General features: G+C 49.2%; 1 protein-coding gene across 1 annotated transcript; it reads right to left on the bottom strand.

Moving 5' to 3' along the window:
* Nucleotides 1–8,923: 8,923 nt before the first annotated feature.
* On the bottom strand, nucleotides 8,924–17,673 carry Mrpl21 (mitochondrial ribosomal protein L21). The gene is made up of 7 exons (XM_050137094.1): nucleotides 17,529–17,673; nucleotides 15,779–15,836; nucleotides 14,419–14,504; nucleotides 12,780–12,943; nucleotides 11,476–11,528; nucleotides 10,475–10,578; nucleotides 8,924–9,138 (listed from the first exon to the last, which is right to left on the bottom strand). The coding sequence occupies exons 1-7, from the start codon at nucleotides 17,626–17,628 to the stop codon at nucleotides 9,074–9,076; spliced, it is 630 nt and encodes a 209-aa protein (XP_049993051.1). The 5' UTR covers nucleotides 17,629–17,673; the 3' UTR covers nucleotides 8,924–9,073.
* Nucleotides 17,674–17,700: the final 27 nt, after the last annotated feature.

Genomic DNA, 17,700 nt, shown 5'->3' with positions numbered 1-17,700 from the left:
TGACCAATAGGCACCCCATCTTCATTCAGCTGCATTCAGCCCTGCATCCCAAGGCTCTCAGCTGGGAGAGGACAACACGCGCTGTGAGGGCCTCTGGAATTCTGATGTATCGGAAGTTTGACAGAAAAGCCATGGGGCTGGAGAGGTGGCTCTTTCAGAGGACCCAAACTTGGTTCCCCACAGCCACATCCGGCAACACACAATTCCTGGGGATCAGACAGCCTCTCTTAGAGCATGCATGCATGTGCGTGCGCGCACACACACACACACACAAACAGAAATAAAACTTAAAAGTAATTTTTTTTTTAAGATAGGGTTTCTCTGTGTAGTCCTGACTGTCCTGAAGTTCACCGAGACTCCTCTGCTTTTGCCTCCCATGTGCTGGGATTAAACATGTGCACCACCACACCTGACTTAGATATTTTTTAAAGAATTCCAGCCATCATATGTGTGTCTGTCTCTTTTTCAGAGGCAGGGCAATGCTTACTGGCGTTTTCTACCCCAGAGACTGCTGCAGAACACTGTCCCCTTGCATTACAGCCATCACCATTTCCATCAGAGCAGCTGTGACTGCAGCTAGAGACCCCCAATGAAGGCAGGCCTGGAGCTGGAGCGATGGCTCCGTTAAGAGCATTGACTGCTCTTAAAGAGGACCAGAGTTTAGTCCCCAGCACCCACATCTGATGACTCACAACTACTTAAAACTCTAGTTCCAAGGGATCGGACATGGTGTTCTGGCCTCTGTGGGCACTGGGTGTGTACATGATGCACATACACTCAGGCAGGCGTGTACACGATGCACACACACTCACCCAGGAGTGTGCATGATGCACATACACTCATGCAGGCATGCATACAATGCACATATACACTCATGCAGGCATATACACAGTGCATATACACTCATGCAGGCATGTACACAATGCACATATACACTCATACACCGTTGTGTACATGATGCACATATACTCAGGCAGGTGTGTACACAGTGCACATACACTCATGAAGGCATGTACACAATGCACATATACACTCATGCAGACATGTACACAATGCACATACACTCATGTAGACATGTACATGGTACACACACACTCATGCAGGCATGTACATGGTGTACATACATTCATGCAGGTGTGTACACAATGCAATACATTCATGCAGACACACACTCACACACATAAATAAATACGTTTTAATACTTTAGATTTAGCTTTTTGAGTGTTTGCCTACACGTATGTATGTGCACAACACTCATGACTGGTGTCTGTGGAGGCCAGAAGAAGGCATCAGATCCCCCGGGACCAGACCTGTGCCTCAGCAGGATAGTCCGTGGCAGAGGAGGTAACGCCCTTCACAGGACTGAGGAGAAAACGTGAGAGCAGAGGAGAGAAGCCAGAGAGATGGAAAGGCAGGTTTCTCCTCCTCAGCCGTCATTGTCAAGATTTAGAACCACATAGGAGACACACCTCCTTAGGTGAGGAGGCCTGCCCTGAGCTGGGATTCCACACCAAAGAAAAGAAAATGAGCTGAGCATCGGCAGTCACCTCTCTCTGCCTCCCGACTGAGGGTGCCATGTGACCAGCCACCTTCTGCTCCTGCCACTGTGACTCCGGGCCATGATGGGCTTTGTCCCTTAAACCCTGGGCTGAAGGAAATCCTTATATGGGATTCTGTCACAGTAACTAACTGATGTGATCCCCATCCAGGGCACTAGCTTCCTCCTACCAGGCCCCACCTAAGGGTGCCACCACCGTGGGGCCCAAACCTTTAGTCCATGGGCCTTTAGGGGACATGAAAGAATCAAACCAGAAAGCTGCTGAATGACGACAGAAAGAAATAAAAAGAAAAGGAAGGGAAGGGACTTGACTTCTAGGTTTGGTGAAGAGAGAGGTTATTGTAGATACGTGGGAGAGCATAGTCAGGGCAGGGGCATCTGGGAGAGTCCAGAGTGGACATGGTCAGACTGGGCTGGACCGTGTGGGCAGGTGCAGCATGCAGAGGGAGCGGGACATAAGATGTAACCAGGTGCAGCAACCAAGAGGACAAAAGGTACAAAGGGGGGGGGGCGGGGTTAGCCAAAATGTCACCATTATATAGGGAAGAGCCTCTGGGGAAAGGGCAGCCCAGCCCCTGGGTAGAGTGTGAGGTATGCCAGGTATAACCTGCAGCAGGTAGGGACTGAGGGATGCTGGGAGAACCTGGAGGCCAGGTCCACTTTGATATGTTAAACAGGCACCTCAGCCATTTGTCTTTAACAGCTGCTAGTGTTTTACACTGTAACCAGGGGACATTGCAGCTCCAAGAGCACGCCTTCACCTGTGAGCCAACTGGCCAGCCGCACCTGCTCTGCAGGCTACCGCTGGATTCCAGGGTTTCCGCTTCAGGGTTTGACTTTACAGCACTAGATGGGGGAAGTGCTCAGCCAGTCAGCTTCTCTTCCCAGAAACACCCAGGTGAAAGAGACGCAGCTTTCCTGCGGGTTTGTTTACACATTCCGGCTTGCACAGCCAGTCCCTCCCAGCCAGGCTTCACGCAGGCTTTGAAGCAGTGGCTGGCAGCTCTTGCCAAAGACTCCTGAGAACTTGTTAGGTAGCCTCTTTATAAAAGGGGTGTGTGTGCTATGTGCACGCATGCCTGTGTTTTCACAGAACTGTGTGTGTGAGAGAGATTTGTACATGCATGCCTGCATTTTTCATAGAACTTAATCCAATCCTGCTCTTGCCAAAGACTCTTATCCTTGGTCCTGGCCCATCCGCCCAATGAAGCCCCTCAACACCATAAACTCAGGTGTGGCCAAAGGCAGTGCACACACCTACAGCCCCAACACTGGACCGGCTGTGAAGAGAGGACTGATGTGAGGCCAGCCTGGGATATGGAGCAAGACCTCGTATCACACAAAACCTAAACAACAGCAGGCTCATGGCAGATTGCAAAAGACATCTGGAAAGGATGGTTTAGGGGCTCTAGGGTCAGAAACAGGAGGAAGAGCCGTTGTATACCACCTGCCCTGGAAGACGTGCAGTAGTCAACAGTGGCTGAGGGACAGGGTTTGGAGGGGAAGCCAGGGGTGAGGTGGGCTGGAGCCTTTGGCACAGTCTGTCCATGTGGGCAGGCAGACGGGCAGTGCTTCAGCTCAGAGCTGGAGGGAAGTGAGTCCGATGGACCGGTATCTGCTTGATGTTTGGTCCCCAGCCTCAAATGCGGAATGTGTTCTGATAAGACCAGGATTCTCAGGAGATGGAGGGAAAGCCCCCACAGTGCCCAGGGGTCTCCTGAGCCTGGGCACTACCCTTTGTGTACTAGGGTGGCATCTCTCTGGTCTTCTGTTGTCTCTTGGTGTGCATGGTGGCCTCACCACAGTGTGATGTCTGATTTTGTATGTGTTCTGTGTGTGGTGTATGATTGTGCATGTTCATGTAGGTGTGCATGTGCCACATGTTGGTGTGGAGGTTGGAAGAAACAATAGAATCTGTTCTCTCCTACCTTCTGTGGGTTCCAGAAATCGAACCCAGGTCTTCGGGCTTGCACAGTCTGGGCCACTGAGTAATCTCACTGGCCCACCCATTTTGGTTTTATTTTTTAGCAGGTTTCATGATACATTTTTGTTTTGTAGCCTTGGCTGGCTTCCATCTCATAGGAATCTATCTACCTCTGCACCCCAAGTGTTGGATTTAAAGGTGGGGCCAACAAGCCTGGATTTCTGCTTCTGCCTCCCACCCATCACCTTTTGAGACAGAGTATCACTATGGAGAAGGCCGTGGCTGACCTTGGAGCTCTCTATATAGACCAGGTTGGCTTTGAACTTAGAGATCCATCTGTATCTGCCTTCCGAGTGCTGGCTGTATGCATCACCACACCCAGCTCTCTGCCTTGTTTTCTATTTTATTACTTTATTTTGATAAAAGGTCTCCTACTGAATCTGGAGCACACACATTCAGCTAGATAGGCTGTGAACCTTGGGGATCCTCCTGTCTCTGCACCCTGAGTTGTAGGTGAACTTTTCTGCCCACCAGTTCCCAAATATTGACACAGAAGCTCAATATTAATTATAAATGCTAGACCAATAGCCCAGGCTTATTACTCACTAGCTCTTACAACTTAAATTAACCCATAATTATCTGAGTTCTACCATGTGGCTCATGGCTAGTTACCTCAGTTTGTGTACATCCTGCTTTCTCTGTATCTGAATTGAGACTCCTCAGACTCTGCCTTTCTTCCTCCCAGCATTCTCTCTGCCCCAGAAATCCTGCCTAGCTATTGGCTAATCAGCTTTTTATTAGTAATGAGAACAACACATTTTCAGTGTACAGAGGAGTTATTCCACAATGAGCGCTGAGATTACTGATATGCTCTCTTGCCAAGCTCTTTAAAAAATTACATCCATCCATTTATCTACCTACTTATTTAGAGAGTGAGTGTGTGCATGTATGTGTGGTGGGCACACGTGTGACAGGGCATGTTTGTGGAGGTCAGCAAACAACCCGGGGAAATCAATTCTCTCTACTATGTGGGTCCTGGGGATAAAACTCAGGTTGTTGGGGCAGTACCTGACTTTTTCATGTAGATGTTGGAGATGTATCATGTAGATGATGTTCAATCAGACCCTTATGGTTGTATGACAGGCAGGGTACTAACCAAGCCATCTCCCTAGCCCCATGCTTTTACTCTAAAAGGACACAATGACCTTTGCTCAGAAATCATTTCCTGAGACAATGTGGTAAGCTGCTGCCAGCTGTTAGCACTCACCAGCAGCTTGGTCAGAGGTGCCCATACCTGTGTTCTTGGATCTCCAGGACCCCAGTGGAGAACTGTCTCCTGAAGCCATCAGCTGGATGGAAGAGGAGGAAGCTGATGTATTGCTACGTCTCGGGCAGCTGTGCCTCTGCATCATCTCCCATCTCTGCACTTGGAGCTGCTGAGCCATCAAGATACAGGATGGGGCTTACCCAGGATCTGTGTCAAAGGGCACGGCACCTTCTAATGCCCTTTTATCTTGAGGAGCTGCTGTCGGCCTGGGGTGTGGGCACAGTACCTGCTGTTGTGAGCTCGGTCCCCAGAACCACATGTAAAAGGAAAGCTGAGGCCCCGTGGCATCTGGGACAGACCCTTGTGAGCCCTGTGGCCACCATGAACCTTGCTACTGTCACAGTACAGCCCACACGGGGGGTGCTTTGAGAGCCAGGCCCAAGTGGGTGTCTATAAACACAGGCTGGAGTCTCTCCCAAAACTCTGGTTCACTAGCCTTGCTGACACGACCTTCCTGAGGGTGACCTGGGACCTTCCAGATGGCCACATTTTACTGGAGAAGGTGTTCCAGCTGTTCATGAGGGCTACATCTGGCTCACTGGTAGAATGAAATTGAGGATTGTTTTAATTCACTTTAATTATTTTTGAGACAGGTTGCTATGCAGACCAGGCTGATCTAGAACACACAACCCCATCTGCTTCTGCCTCCTGAGGACTGGTATTAAAGGCATATGCCACTATGTCTGGTTCTATTTATTTTGAGACAGGGTCTCCCATAGCCAGGATTGGCCTCAAATTTCCCATGGAGCCAAAGCTGGCTTAGAACTTCTGATCTTTTTGCTTCCACCTTCTAAGTACTAGGATTACAGGCTTATTTTTAAAATTATACGCATTGGGACTAGAGAGGTAGTTTAGCAGTTAAGAGTGTTTACTGATCTCCAGGCGGTAGAGGGGGGGAAAGATAGGCAGATTCCTCGAGTTCAAGGCCAACCTGGTCTTCAGAATGAGTTCCAGAATAGCTAGGGCTACACAGAGAAACCGTCTCAAAAAATGAGGAAAGAAATGTCTGTTGTCCTTGTGGAGGACCTGGGGTTGGTTCCCAGCACCCACAGGACGATTCACAACTCCACTAACTCCAGGACAAAGGACTCATTGGCTTCCTCTGATCTCCTTCGAAGACGGTACACAGAAACTCACATGTACGTATAAATAAACAAATAAAACCTTTAAGTTCCATTTAACTTTCTTTGAAGCTCAGAGGAATTTGTCGGAGTCATTGTCTAGGAGATTGAATTTAGGTTATCAGGGTTGGCGACAGGTCACTACCTGTTGAGCCATCCCACCAGTCTGCCAGAGGTTGTCTTAAAAATGGACAACCTGGTGAGAAGGGGCCTTGTTACGTGGACTCAGACACATTTGTCCAATCACGGACACAGACACACTAGTAATAAAGTTAAAAACGACAAACCAAACTACAGTGCTGGGGATACAGCTCAGTTGGCAGAGTGCTTGTCTGGCACACAGGAAGCTCTAGGCTCCACCCTCAGCACTGCAGGAATGGTGTGTTCTTGTCCACGCTCACACCAGTGAGCCCAGTCATCCTGGTGGAGCAGCAGGATTAGACAGCCCGGATCATTATCTGCTATATATGGAGTCTGAGGCCAGGCTGACATAATACCATCTTAAAAACAAAACGATGAGCTGGGTAGTGGTGGCACACCTTTAATCCCAGCACTCGGGAGGCAGGGGCAGGTGGATCTCTGTGAGTTCAAGGCCAGCCTGGTCTACAGAGTAAGTTCCAGGGCAGGCAGAGGTACACAGAAAAACCCTGTGTCAAAAAAAATTTTTTTAAAGGAAAAGTATAAACATGTACAAGTCAAAGAATTATAGACTAGTGGTTGTCACCTTGTGGGTCTCAACCCCTTTGGGGTTTGAATGAGTTTCACAGGGGTCGCATATCAGATATCCTGTGTATCAGACATTTGTGATTCATAACAGTAGTAAAACTGCAGTTATGAAGGAGCAATGAAATAATTTTATGGTTGGGGGTCACCACAGCATGAGGAACTGTATTAAAGGGGTACAGCATTAGGAAAGCTGAGAACCACTGATACATGCTGGTAGAGCTCAGAGATGGTACTGAGCTAGCAGGAGGGGAGGAGATGGCTTCCTGGGTCCAGCATGAGCTATGAATTGCTGTGGAATAATCCTTTTGTACATTGTGAAGAATTGTCACTTTGATTGGTTTAATAAAAAGCTGACTGGCAGTAGCCAGGCAGGAAGTATAGGCAGGATAGCCCAACTGAGAATGCTGGGGAGAAGAAAGGTGAAGTCAGAGGCATTGCCAGTCAGATACAGAATGAGTTGGACACACAAAATGGGGTAGAGGTAAAAGCCACACAGCAGAATGTAGATTAAAAGAAATGGGCTGATTTAAGTTCTAAGAGCTAGCTAGTAATAAGCCTGAGCTATCGGCTGAGCATTTATAATTACTATCAAGCCTCTGTATTGGTTATGTGGGAACCGATGGGAGGGGCAGGAACTTACGCCTACAATGAATAACAAGAGAAATCTTTTAAATGTTCTGGGACGGGCTGGAGCAACGGCTCGGTTTAGAGCACATGTTGTTCTAGCAGCGGACCTGAGTTCAATTCTCAGCACCCATGTCTGGCAAACACACAAACTGCCTGTAACTCAAGCTCTAGCAGATCTGAAACCCCTTTGTCCTTCCCATATGCAGACATACACATAAATAAATAGTACAAGCAGATGGGTTGGGGATGCTCAGTGGGTAAAGCACTTGCTGCACAAGCTGGAGACTCAAGTTCAGACCCCCAGAACCATGTATAAACCATGTCTGTGATCCCAGTACACCCACAGGAAAACACAGAGACAGGAGTCTCCATGGGTTCTATGGCCAGCTGGCCTGGCTTACATAATAGAGGAGAAACTGTCTTGAAAGAAGTGCAATGTAGGTCAGAGTCCTGAAAGTTGTTCTCCGTGGCACACATGCAACCTGGTCCCCCAATAGAGGAACAGACAGGAAAGAGAGAGAGAGAGAGAGAAAGAGAGAGAGAGAGAGAGAGAGAGAGAGAGAGAGAGAGAGAGAGAGAGAGAGAGAGGAGATTGATACAAGTTACAGGCTCCCTCGCTTCAGGCTTCTGACAGAGCTGGCCAGTGGGGCGCCACCCCCGCTGCACACAGGAGATGCAGAGGAACCTGGCCAGTGGCTGTACAGGAGTTGTCTCCCACCCCAATCCAAACGTGCACCCTGGGAACGGTGGTGCGCACATGTAAACCCAGCACTAAGAAGGCTGAGACAGAAGATTGCTTCAAGTTCAGGGTCAGCCTGGGCTACATAGAGTGATACTGTGACTCAAAAACAACTCTGAGGGTGATTCCTTATGGCAGCTAGGAAAATCACTGAGATTTGAACACAGGCTGCATCAGTGGAAGACTGGCAGTTCCTGTGAACGGCCTGCAGCGCCTCCCTGATTCCAGGCTTCTGGTTGTGATCCTCTGAGCCCAAGGGACCTTCCTGGTGGTCCTTCCCAAGATAGGCCTGACTCACAGGGTCATAGCTCTGTAGCCAAATCTTCCCAGGATCAGAGCTCCCCTCTGTCCAGTCTTTACTGTCACTGTCTCCAGAAAGCAATGTGCCCTCCTCCACCCTGGGCTGCTGAACACCGACCACCCTGTATTGTGACCACTACCTGATGGAGCAATGGAGGCAAAAGGAGAGCTGTTGACGCTCGGTATCGATCACTGAGCCACTTGCAGCTTTCTATCCTGGAGCAGCTTCTTTCCTTCCAAGACAGGACAGGTAGTTGAGGCTGGCCCAGAACTTACTATACAGCTAAGGATGACCTTGATTTTGGGATCCTCCTGCCTCAGTCTCTGAGAGCTGGAGATGGAACCCAGAGCTTCCTGCACACTAGGGAAGTGGCCTGCCACCTAGGCCACATACCCAATCCCAGCTGTTAACCCATCCCTGGTCTTGACCCTTTCCCAGGTTTCAGTACCCCCTCTGTTAAGAATACCATTTTTGTCTGTTCAGGTAGCCAGCTTGGCCAGGGCTGGAGGGAAGTCATTTTCTCCAGGTTTGCTGTTATGGCTCAGGGTGATGGCCATTCAAACACAGCGGATGTCCACCAATAATCAGGCACGAACTGGCTCAGTTTCCTACAAAATACTTTATTTGTTTTTATTATCAGACAGGGTCTTGTGTAGCTCAGCCTGTTCTGGAGCCTGTGATTTCCCTGCCTCAGCATCCTGAGTACAGACCTGAGGTTATTTTCATGCTTCTTAGATATCCGCTCTGTGGTCACAGCAAACGAGGTGCAATCTCTATGGTGTTAATCCGGAGGATGGTCTGTGGGTTCACGATGACTGAAAGAGAGAACCTTGTCACAGGCTGGGCCTCATCTCCTTCGCAGACAGCTGGTCCCAGCTCACTCCAACAGTGCATGCTGTCTGCCTCCTGGCCATGTCCCCTCCCCCAGTCTTTATCTGATGTGTACTGACCACCTTACTCACCCCAGGGGCTCCACCTACAGTTGCAGATGTTGGAACCCCAGCAGCCTGAGGTCTAGCTAGGGTCTGCTCCTCTAGCTGCATTGGCCTTAAAGCTTTGAGGGGAGGATGGACCAACTCAATCTGAGGGCCAGGGATGGGCAAGGCTCCCTCCCTCTTTACACAGACTATGGCACTCCTGACTGGGGTGGATACACGAGATAACATCCCACTGCCTAGGACAGCTTCGCATCTGCCACTCTTACTATTTTGGGGGTGATGTAGGGAGGAAGCTGATTAAAAAAAAATTTATTATTGCGTTTATTGTGTGTGTGCATGCAGGTTGCCACTGTGTGTGTGTGTGTAAGTCAACATGGGTAAAATCTCTCCTTCCTATGTGGGTTCTGGGGTTGGCAAGTGTCTTTAGTTGCAAGCCATCTCATTGGTCCTGGGCTTGGTTTGAGACAGGACCTTGCTGTGTTGCCCAGGCTGGCTGGGCACTCTGCCTCAGCCTCCTTAGTGCTGGGAACCCAGGTTGAGCACTGTGTCTGGTCATAACCTCTGCTGTGCCACCCCACAGACACACTCTGCAGCCACTCTGATCCTGGGCCCTGCCCTTGGGGCACCTCTGCCTTGCAGGGATTGGTGTTCTGTGTCCCTCTATCTGTCATGCTTTGAGAACAATATCAAATGTCTACATGAGATCAAAGCAGGTAACAGGATGGGTCACACCTATTAGAGCCTAATAACCAGGCGCTCCCTCAGGGAAGAGGGGCAGTGGCATCTGCACTGAGGGTTCCCTGTGCTTCCCCTCAGGAACTCCCCTTACTCCAGAAAAGAGAGAATGACTGGAGGGCAAGAGGCACTGGTGCTCCCTCCTGCCCTGCACGGTTCAGCTGGCCTCAGCCCCACACACCCAAGCCCACTGTGCCATGGAGTGTCAACTATACCCGGCACATGTGGGAGCTGCTTCTGGTTTTCCAAAACCACCCAAAATACCACTGCTGTCCCCCAGTGTCTCAAGGTAGGTGCCATACTGGGTTCACAGCTGCTATGTTGCATTGGGGTAATGTGAGTAGTACTGGGGTCCTTACCCCACAAACACTGGCATGACATCACCCTGGCTTTGCCCAGTTACCTGGCAGGGAACACAGGCTACAACCACTTGTGCTGGGAGCACAGGGCCCCAACACACTCACTGTCTTGCACTTACTTTTTTTCTTCCTGAAGTTTTTCCTTTTCCTAAATTTCATGTTGATTCTGGGCCATGACTCTGTCTTTTCAATGACTGTGGCTTCAACACGCACAAGATCCTTTCTAGAAAAGAGGAAGGAAAGGACAACTGGGCGGTGGTTGGAGAGTGCCCCTCCTGGGCAGCGTCAGCCTTACTGGCACCCTGGTGGGCCCCAGAGAACTCCTGGTTCTGCAAAGGTCTCACGCAGCCCAGACCGACCTTGAACTCCCCTTATATCCAGGGAGTGACTCTGACTTTCTGATCCTCCTGCCTCTGCTTCCTGCGCAGGGGCAGCAGACATGTATGCTACATCTGGTTTGTTCACTGCAAACATCGTAAAAATAGTAAGAAAGCATAATGCAGAGTATTTAAGAAGTCTTTTAGTCAGGTATGGCCTCCGACTACTTGGGAGGCAGAGGCAGGAGGATGGCCACAAATTCAAGGTCAGTTTAGTATATATTGTGAGTTCCAGTCTAACCAGGGCTACACAGTTAAACTCAAAAAGACAACAAAGAAAACTTTATTTATTTATTTATTTTTTAAATTTTGTTTGTGGTGCTGAGACATAAACCCAGGGTCTCAAGCTTAACAGGCAGGCACTCTCCCGTTGAGCTGAACCACAAGCCCTTCCGACAATCTGAAAGACTATATGGCTGCCGGCTATGGTGGCGCAGGCTTTAATCCCACAGCCGTGAGGTAGAGGCAGGTGCATCTCTGTGAAAGTGACTTCCAGAATAGCCAGGGCGGGCACAGAGAAAGACCCTATCTTGACAAACCAAAATAAAATAAATGAAAGAGAAGCTGCACTGTGATGGACGGCTGGACGCCTCTGGGACAGCAAGCACCCTCCAGAATGGAACAGGATATTGCATTAGCTCTCACAGTGATGTGCAGTAATCCCCACTGGGCCCCACCACACTGTGTCCAGTCTGTCAATCAGCCCAGGCCCTGCCCAAGCCCAGCATTTAGCAGCTCATTACCCGAGGAGTGGCTTGCCGAGGAGTGTGAAGTTGTCTGCCCCGACCAGCAGAACCTGAGAGGATAAAATGTAGCATGTTTAATGGCTGGCTCCTCACCAAGGTCACAGAAACCACTGGGAGCAGGGAGTGGGTGATGCCCACAGGCTGAAACTGGATAGGGAACTGAAAACACAGAGAGGCCCAGGGCCCACAGTGCAGGGAGATAAATGACCTCTGCAAGCTGATCTCTGACCCCACCACCCCTGGAGAGGTGGATGCTAGAGGATCAGGAGTAGTCTTGTCCTCACAGCAAGTTTGAGGCTAGCCTGAGATACAGGAGACCTTGTCTCAAATAAAAACTAAATGATCACACTAAGCTGTTGGGAAATATGATTTTAATGTGTGTTACTTTTGTTTCTGCTGCATTTGTCTAACTCTGTGAAGCTGTGATTCATTGCCTGTCTGAAACACCTGCTGGTCTAATGAAGAGCTGAACGGCCAACAGCGAGGAGAAGCCAGGACAGGCAGCAGGCAGAGAGGACAAACAGGATGAGAGAGTATAAATAGAAATTAGGAAGAGGAGGAGCAACAAGAGAACAAGGGAAGGAGGATGGCAGGGGCCAGTTACCCAGTCAGCCACAGAGTAAGGCTGGAAAACCTGATGGTCTAATACAGAGCTGAATGGCCCAATAGCAAGGCAGGAGCAAGGTTAGGTGGGGTGGCAGGCAGAGAGTATAGCTAGAAGGAGAAATCTGGAAGAGGAGGAGGAGCAATGAGAGGACAAGGAGAGGACGGTAGGATGCTAGGGGCCAGCCAGCCATGGGGTAAGAGTGAAAGTGAGATATACAGAAGGAAAGGAAAAAGCCCAGACAAAAGGCAGTCGGCTTAATTTAAGTTAAAAAAAAAAAATAAAGCTGGCAATAAACAAGCCAAGCTGAGGCTGGGCATTTATAACTAAGAATAAGCCTCTGTGTGTGTTTATTTGGGAGCTGGGTGGCGGACCCCCAAAAGAGGAGAGTAAAACAACACTAAGCGGCTCTGGCTGCCATCGCTGCTGCCCACACAGCATCCTGCTGGAACTTCCCGGCCTCCCTGCAACAGCAGATGCTGGAAAGCTCGTTCTGAGCTCCAGTGGTGGTTTTACACTGGTGACTGAAATTCTATGGAGGCGCACTTGGCCTGCTCACCCTCCACCAGCCCTGGTTTCCCCTTTGCTCTGCCCCGCACTGATCCTATTCCCCATCCACCGTGACCGGACTCCTGTTTCTCAGCGATGCACACTTGGTGCCCGAGTCCCTGAATCCACCAAACAACTTGCACCTCACCTTCTCCAGCCGGATCCTCTCTCCACACTGGATGTCCAACTCATTTTCAATTAGAATCAGGTCCTCAGAGGTCACCTTCCATTGGTGGCTGGCAAAGTGCACAACAGCAAAGAGCCGGCCATACTGGCCCGTGGCGATCAGCTCATTCACCTTCCTCACAACCTCTGCAGGACAGCAGGTGGCAGTCATTCCCTGGACAGGCCCTGGCCATCCACTTGTGAGGGGTGCTCCCTGCAGTCCGTCAGCCCTACTTACCCACCCAGTGGGCAGGTTCAGGGTTAGGCTGGTGCTCTCAGGAGTGTGGGCAGGAGTGCAGTTTTGGGGCAGAACCCTCACTTTGTTTTGCCTTTTTTTTTTTAAATCAATTAAGAACAGTGGGCAAGCTGAACATGAATGGCACATGCCTATAATCCCAGTATTTGGGAGGCTGAAGCAGGAGGATTGTAGTGGTTTGAGTCTAGCCTCAGCTACACCCCAGGGTGACGATGTATGCAGTCTGAAAAGTGAAAGGACAGTCCTTCTGCAGCTAAGAAGCCAGAATTCTGTCTCTCTGAGCTGACAGCTCTCCCCACTTCGTCTTCTCTGCTCCCATTATCACCCTCTGGCTCAAGTCACAGTCCCCTAGCCTTCAACTTTGCCATGAACGGCACCAATTGAGCACTGAGACCCAACCCTAGGCCAAGGGCTGGACACATAGGATGGACATGACAATTCCTGTCCTGGAGACAGGCTAAGGCCAGAAGCAGCTCCTCACATTGCTGGTGAAGGCTCAACGAGGAAGAGCCTTCAGTGTCCTTGGCTCAACAGTCACAGAACTGGCCAAGCACAGATCAAAAATACTCAGAAAACAACAACAACAAAAACATCAAAATCAAATGGGTGCACACACCAAACACACGCAGCCCTCTCCTGGTGGTGGTGCCCTGAACAGTGCAGTAGAGTGAGCACATAGGTCAGCGACAGACATGCTCCAGATAGAACAGGCAGGGCCTGCACAGGCTGCACACAAACACTTTGCTGTTCTACATCAGGGAGACATTCATGGATTCTGATAGCTGTAGAAAGTCCTCTCACCAAGTCCACAAGACCCCTAGGCAGGACTGTATTTGTCTTGAACAGTATCTCAAACAATATTTTAAATGCCAGAAGATTGTCCGCAACAATGGGCACTTCTAACTCTGGGAAACACAGATGTGACTACAGCTGGCACAGCTGGGCTGCCTTTCCTGACACGTAGCCCAGGATGGACATAAACTTGTGACTCTGAGCGCTGGGATGCCAGGCGTGCACCAACACATGACATAGCTGGAGATAGAGGTGCACCCACTCACCACTCCCATCACGACTGCCTCGCGCAGATGCCGGAGGACTATTTATCAAATGAGCGTGCACCTTAAATGTTGGGCTCACATGTGCTGTGGTGCAGAGCACTCAGAAACCCACTATCTTGCTCCATGGCAATGATTAACTCAGTGGCTCATGAGAGTGGACACTGGGTGTTACCCATTCATTTCCCTTTTTGTTCTGGCTTTTGAAATAGGGTATTGGCTGGCTTCGAATACTCTGTAATCCTCCTGCTTGGGTCTCCCAAGTACAAGGACTATAAAGGCCATTCTGCCCGGCCCCTGCAAAGTCTTACCTGCGTGGTGTCTGGTCTCTTCAGCACGGTCTGGCAGAACCACTTCTTCCCAGGGTGGTGAACTCAGGGAGGTCTTAGGGATGTTTCTGCAGAGCCATTTTATAAACTCACATCACACACACATGAAAGGCAGCTTCAAGTCCCAAGAAACAGCTGTGTGGTGTCAGAATGGTGTGTGCGCACAAGCTGCTATGGAGGGGTATGAGACCCACAACACTAATGCTGGCTCTAGATGACTAACGCAGGAGTTCCAGCTGTTCTGTCCCCAGGGGAATGTGCAGACTTCAGACCTAAGCCTTGTCTGTCTATGCTACTCACAACCACACAGAATAGTTCGGTGCACATCTGCGCAATGAATGGACACTTTCCCACCATACCAGTTCTCAGAGTCTCTAGGAATATGAACTCTACGGTCTGTGGCCAGGCAGTGACCTTGGGGGACCAGGACTAGCTGGAAGGAGCTGTTCTCTAAGAGTCTCTGTTTGGGTGCCATTAGATTCAGTGACTGTGCAGGACAGAGCCAGATGAAGAATACAGAAAGAGGGAGCTGGGAAGATGGAGTTGGCAGGAGGGCTAGACCTGTCACAGGAGAACTGGAAGAAGAGGCTGCTCAGTGAAATGCTACTTGGGGTTCTTCATGGTTTTGGACTGTTTTGTAATTTGTCCTTCTAACAATCAAAGAAGCTTCTGCTGCTGAGAATATTCACATAGCAGGTTTCCTTACAGTTTTGGCCAAATCTGTATGTCAGATGCTGTTCTGGGAGTATGCATATATGTAGCTTATGCATGCATGCATGTATTATTTGTTTGGGATCTAACTCTGTGTGTGTGTATGCACATTTGTGCTGGAGGTGGAACCCAAGGCCTCAACAATGTTGGACAAACATACTATCACTGAGCTATAGTCCTCACAACCCCATCAAAATGTAGAGAATTTTGTTGTTGTTGTTGTTTTAATTTTAAAGACAGGGTCTCTCTATTATGTAGCTCTAGCTGTTCTGGAACTTGCTATGTAGATCAGGTTGGTCTCAAACTCACAGAGATCCATCTGCCTCTGCCTCCAAAGTGCTGCGATTAAAAGCATGTGATAACAGACTACCATTACACCCAGCCTCAAATTTAGAGAAGCATTTGGTTTGTTTTCTTGTTTTATTTTTCACAGGGTGTAGCCTTGGCTATTCTGGAACTTGCTCTGTAGACCAGGCTGGCCTAGAACCCATAGATCTGTCTGCCTTTGCCGCTTGAGTGCTGGGATTAAAGGCATGTGCCACTACTGCCCGGCTTGAGAAGTTTTAACTTGAAAGTAACATTTCTACAGATGAATAGAAAACCCATCAAACCCACATATTGGTATTATTACCCTTGTTGATACAAAGTGCTCTGTGAATGGAACCTTCGAGAAGCAGACCAGAGGGAGGCTGTAAGAACAAGAGAAACATGGTGGGTAGTTACTGTGATGAAATACACAGATCTGTTGCTCATGTCTGGTCTGACCTACTGTATCACAACCTGCCTCTGAAAACGTCCAGGTGAGGACTGGTGATGGCTTGCTGGATAAAGTGCCTGCTATATAGTGAGGGAACCTGAGTTGGGATCACCAGCATTAAAATAAAAACCCAGGCAGAGCACCACCTGCTTGTTATCCCAGCACTCAGGAGTAGAGACAAAGGGATCTTGGGGGCTTGTTAACTAACCAATCTAGCCAAAAGAGCCAGCTCCAGGATTAGTAAGAAACCTTTAGAAATAAGGTGGGGAGGGGATGGAGAGATGGGTCAGTGGTTAAGAGCACTAGCTGCTCTTGGAGAGGACAAAGTTTAGTTCCTAGAACCTACATGGCAGCTCACAATCGGCTGTAACTCCAGTTCCAGGGGATCTGTGATAGAATCGGCCTGACTCCATCTTAGGCGTGAGATCCATCTTATGGTCTTAATAATAAAATCCCAGAGTCAAATATAGGGAGAAGTAGAGTGGCCAGCCACTAGAGTTCTTACCTCTACCGATGCTCAGACCAAAGGGGCGATCCTGTCTCTATAAATCCTCTCTACGAAACCTCAGACTGAATGCTGTCTCTCAGACTGCATCCATCTCCACGAATCCTCAGAAAGCACCTGAGCTTGTCTTCTTCCACCTTATACTCCTCTCTCCACTCGGCCATATCACTCCTGTGCTGGGATTAAAGGCATGGGATCCCAAGCGCTGAGTTCACCTTTGTGCGAGCTCTATTTCTCTTTTAGACAGATTTAATCTATAAGAACCCTTATCTCATCCATGCCTGAACGCTGACCTCTTGAACCCTGCCTTGGGGAAAGCAGCCGTGCGCATGGACAAAAAAGTTTGCTTTAATTAATTTGTCCATGATGATCTGGGTTAGTAGTTTTTTCTCCTCAAATCTATGGGATTAATATCTGATCTTTTTTAGACTCCACAAGCACCTTTACTAAAACAAATCTATAAGACACCCCCCCACACAAAAATAAACATCAAAATAAGTCTTTTTTTAAAAAAAGAAAAGGTAGAAGACAAACAGTGGTCACCTCACATTGTCATCCGGTCTCCACAATGGCATGTGCAGCCACTTGCACACATACATGCACACAACACATACTCAAAGCTAAAAGCATGGCCAACAAAACTAAAGACACACCACTTAGGTACTAGTTCCGTTTCAAGATGGTTCATCCATGGTCTAAGACCCTAATATCAAAACCACTCACTCCTTTCTTCAACGTCATTTTTTCAGATCCGAAGGTGGCTAGCAGCCCGAGGACAAATGTCCACGTTCAGGCATCAAAACCCTCCACATATAGTGGCTTCTGAATCGCTTCTCTCTGAAGTCCCCTCTATATGACCCTGGGTGGTACTTCTCCGAGCCTGTTTGTATCTTTGTAATATAAGACCTACACACAACCTTAATAGCGTTTTTCATTATTAAACAACGAATTGAAGCAATCGCGTTCTCATCCCAGGTTCTCGTATTCCAAATCCGGTGCACTATTCACCACACACGCAACCAACACACACCTGGCACCAAGGCGGACTCAGACACACGTGCGGCAGACGGCGGGCGCACCGCTTCTGTTTTCTCCCTCCCCAGGACTCCCTGGTCTCACCAGCTCCGGGTCTCGAGGGTGCCAGAATGCTGCGGCTACATACAGACACCAGCCGCCCGAAAGCTCCTGGTAACGCCGCGGCCGCTATGGAAGCTGCCATTTTTCCACAGTCCCAACCGGAAGCGGAAGTCGCACGAACTCGTGCGTCGACTCACTACCCCGGTGGGGAACA

This window comes from Alexandromys fortis, unplaced genomic scaffold (assembly GCF_014885135.2).
Source record: "Alexandromys fortis isolate MF-2015 unplaced genomic scaffold, M_Fortis_MF-2015_v1.1 scaffold_3, whole genome shotgun sequence".
NCBI classification, from domain to species: Eukaryota; Metazoa; Chordata; class Mammalia; order Rodentia; family Cricetidae; genus Alexandromys; species Alexandromys fortis.
Note: the sequence above shows the minus strand (reverse complement) of the source record. Positions and strands in the feature narration are given on the sequence as shown.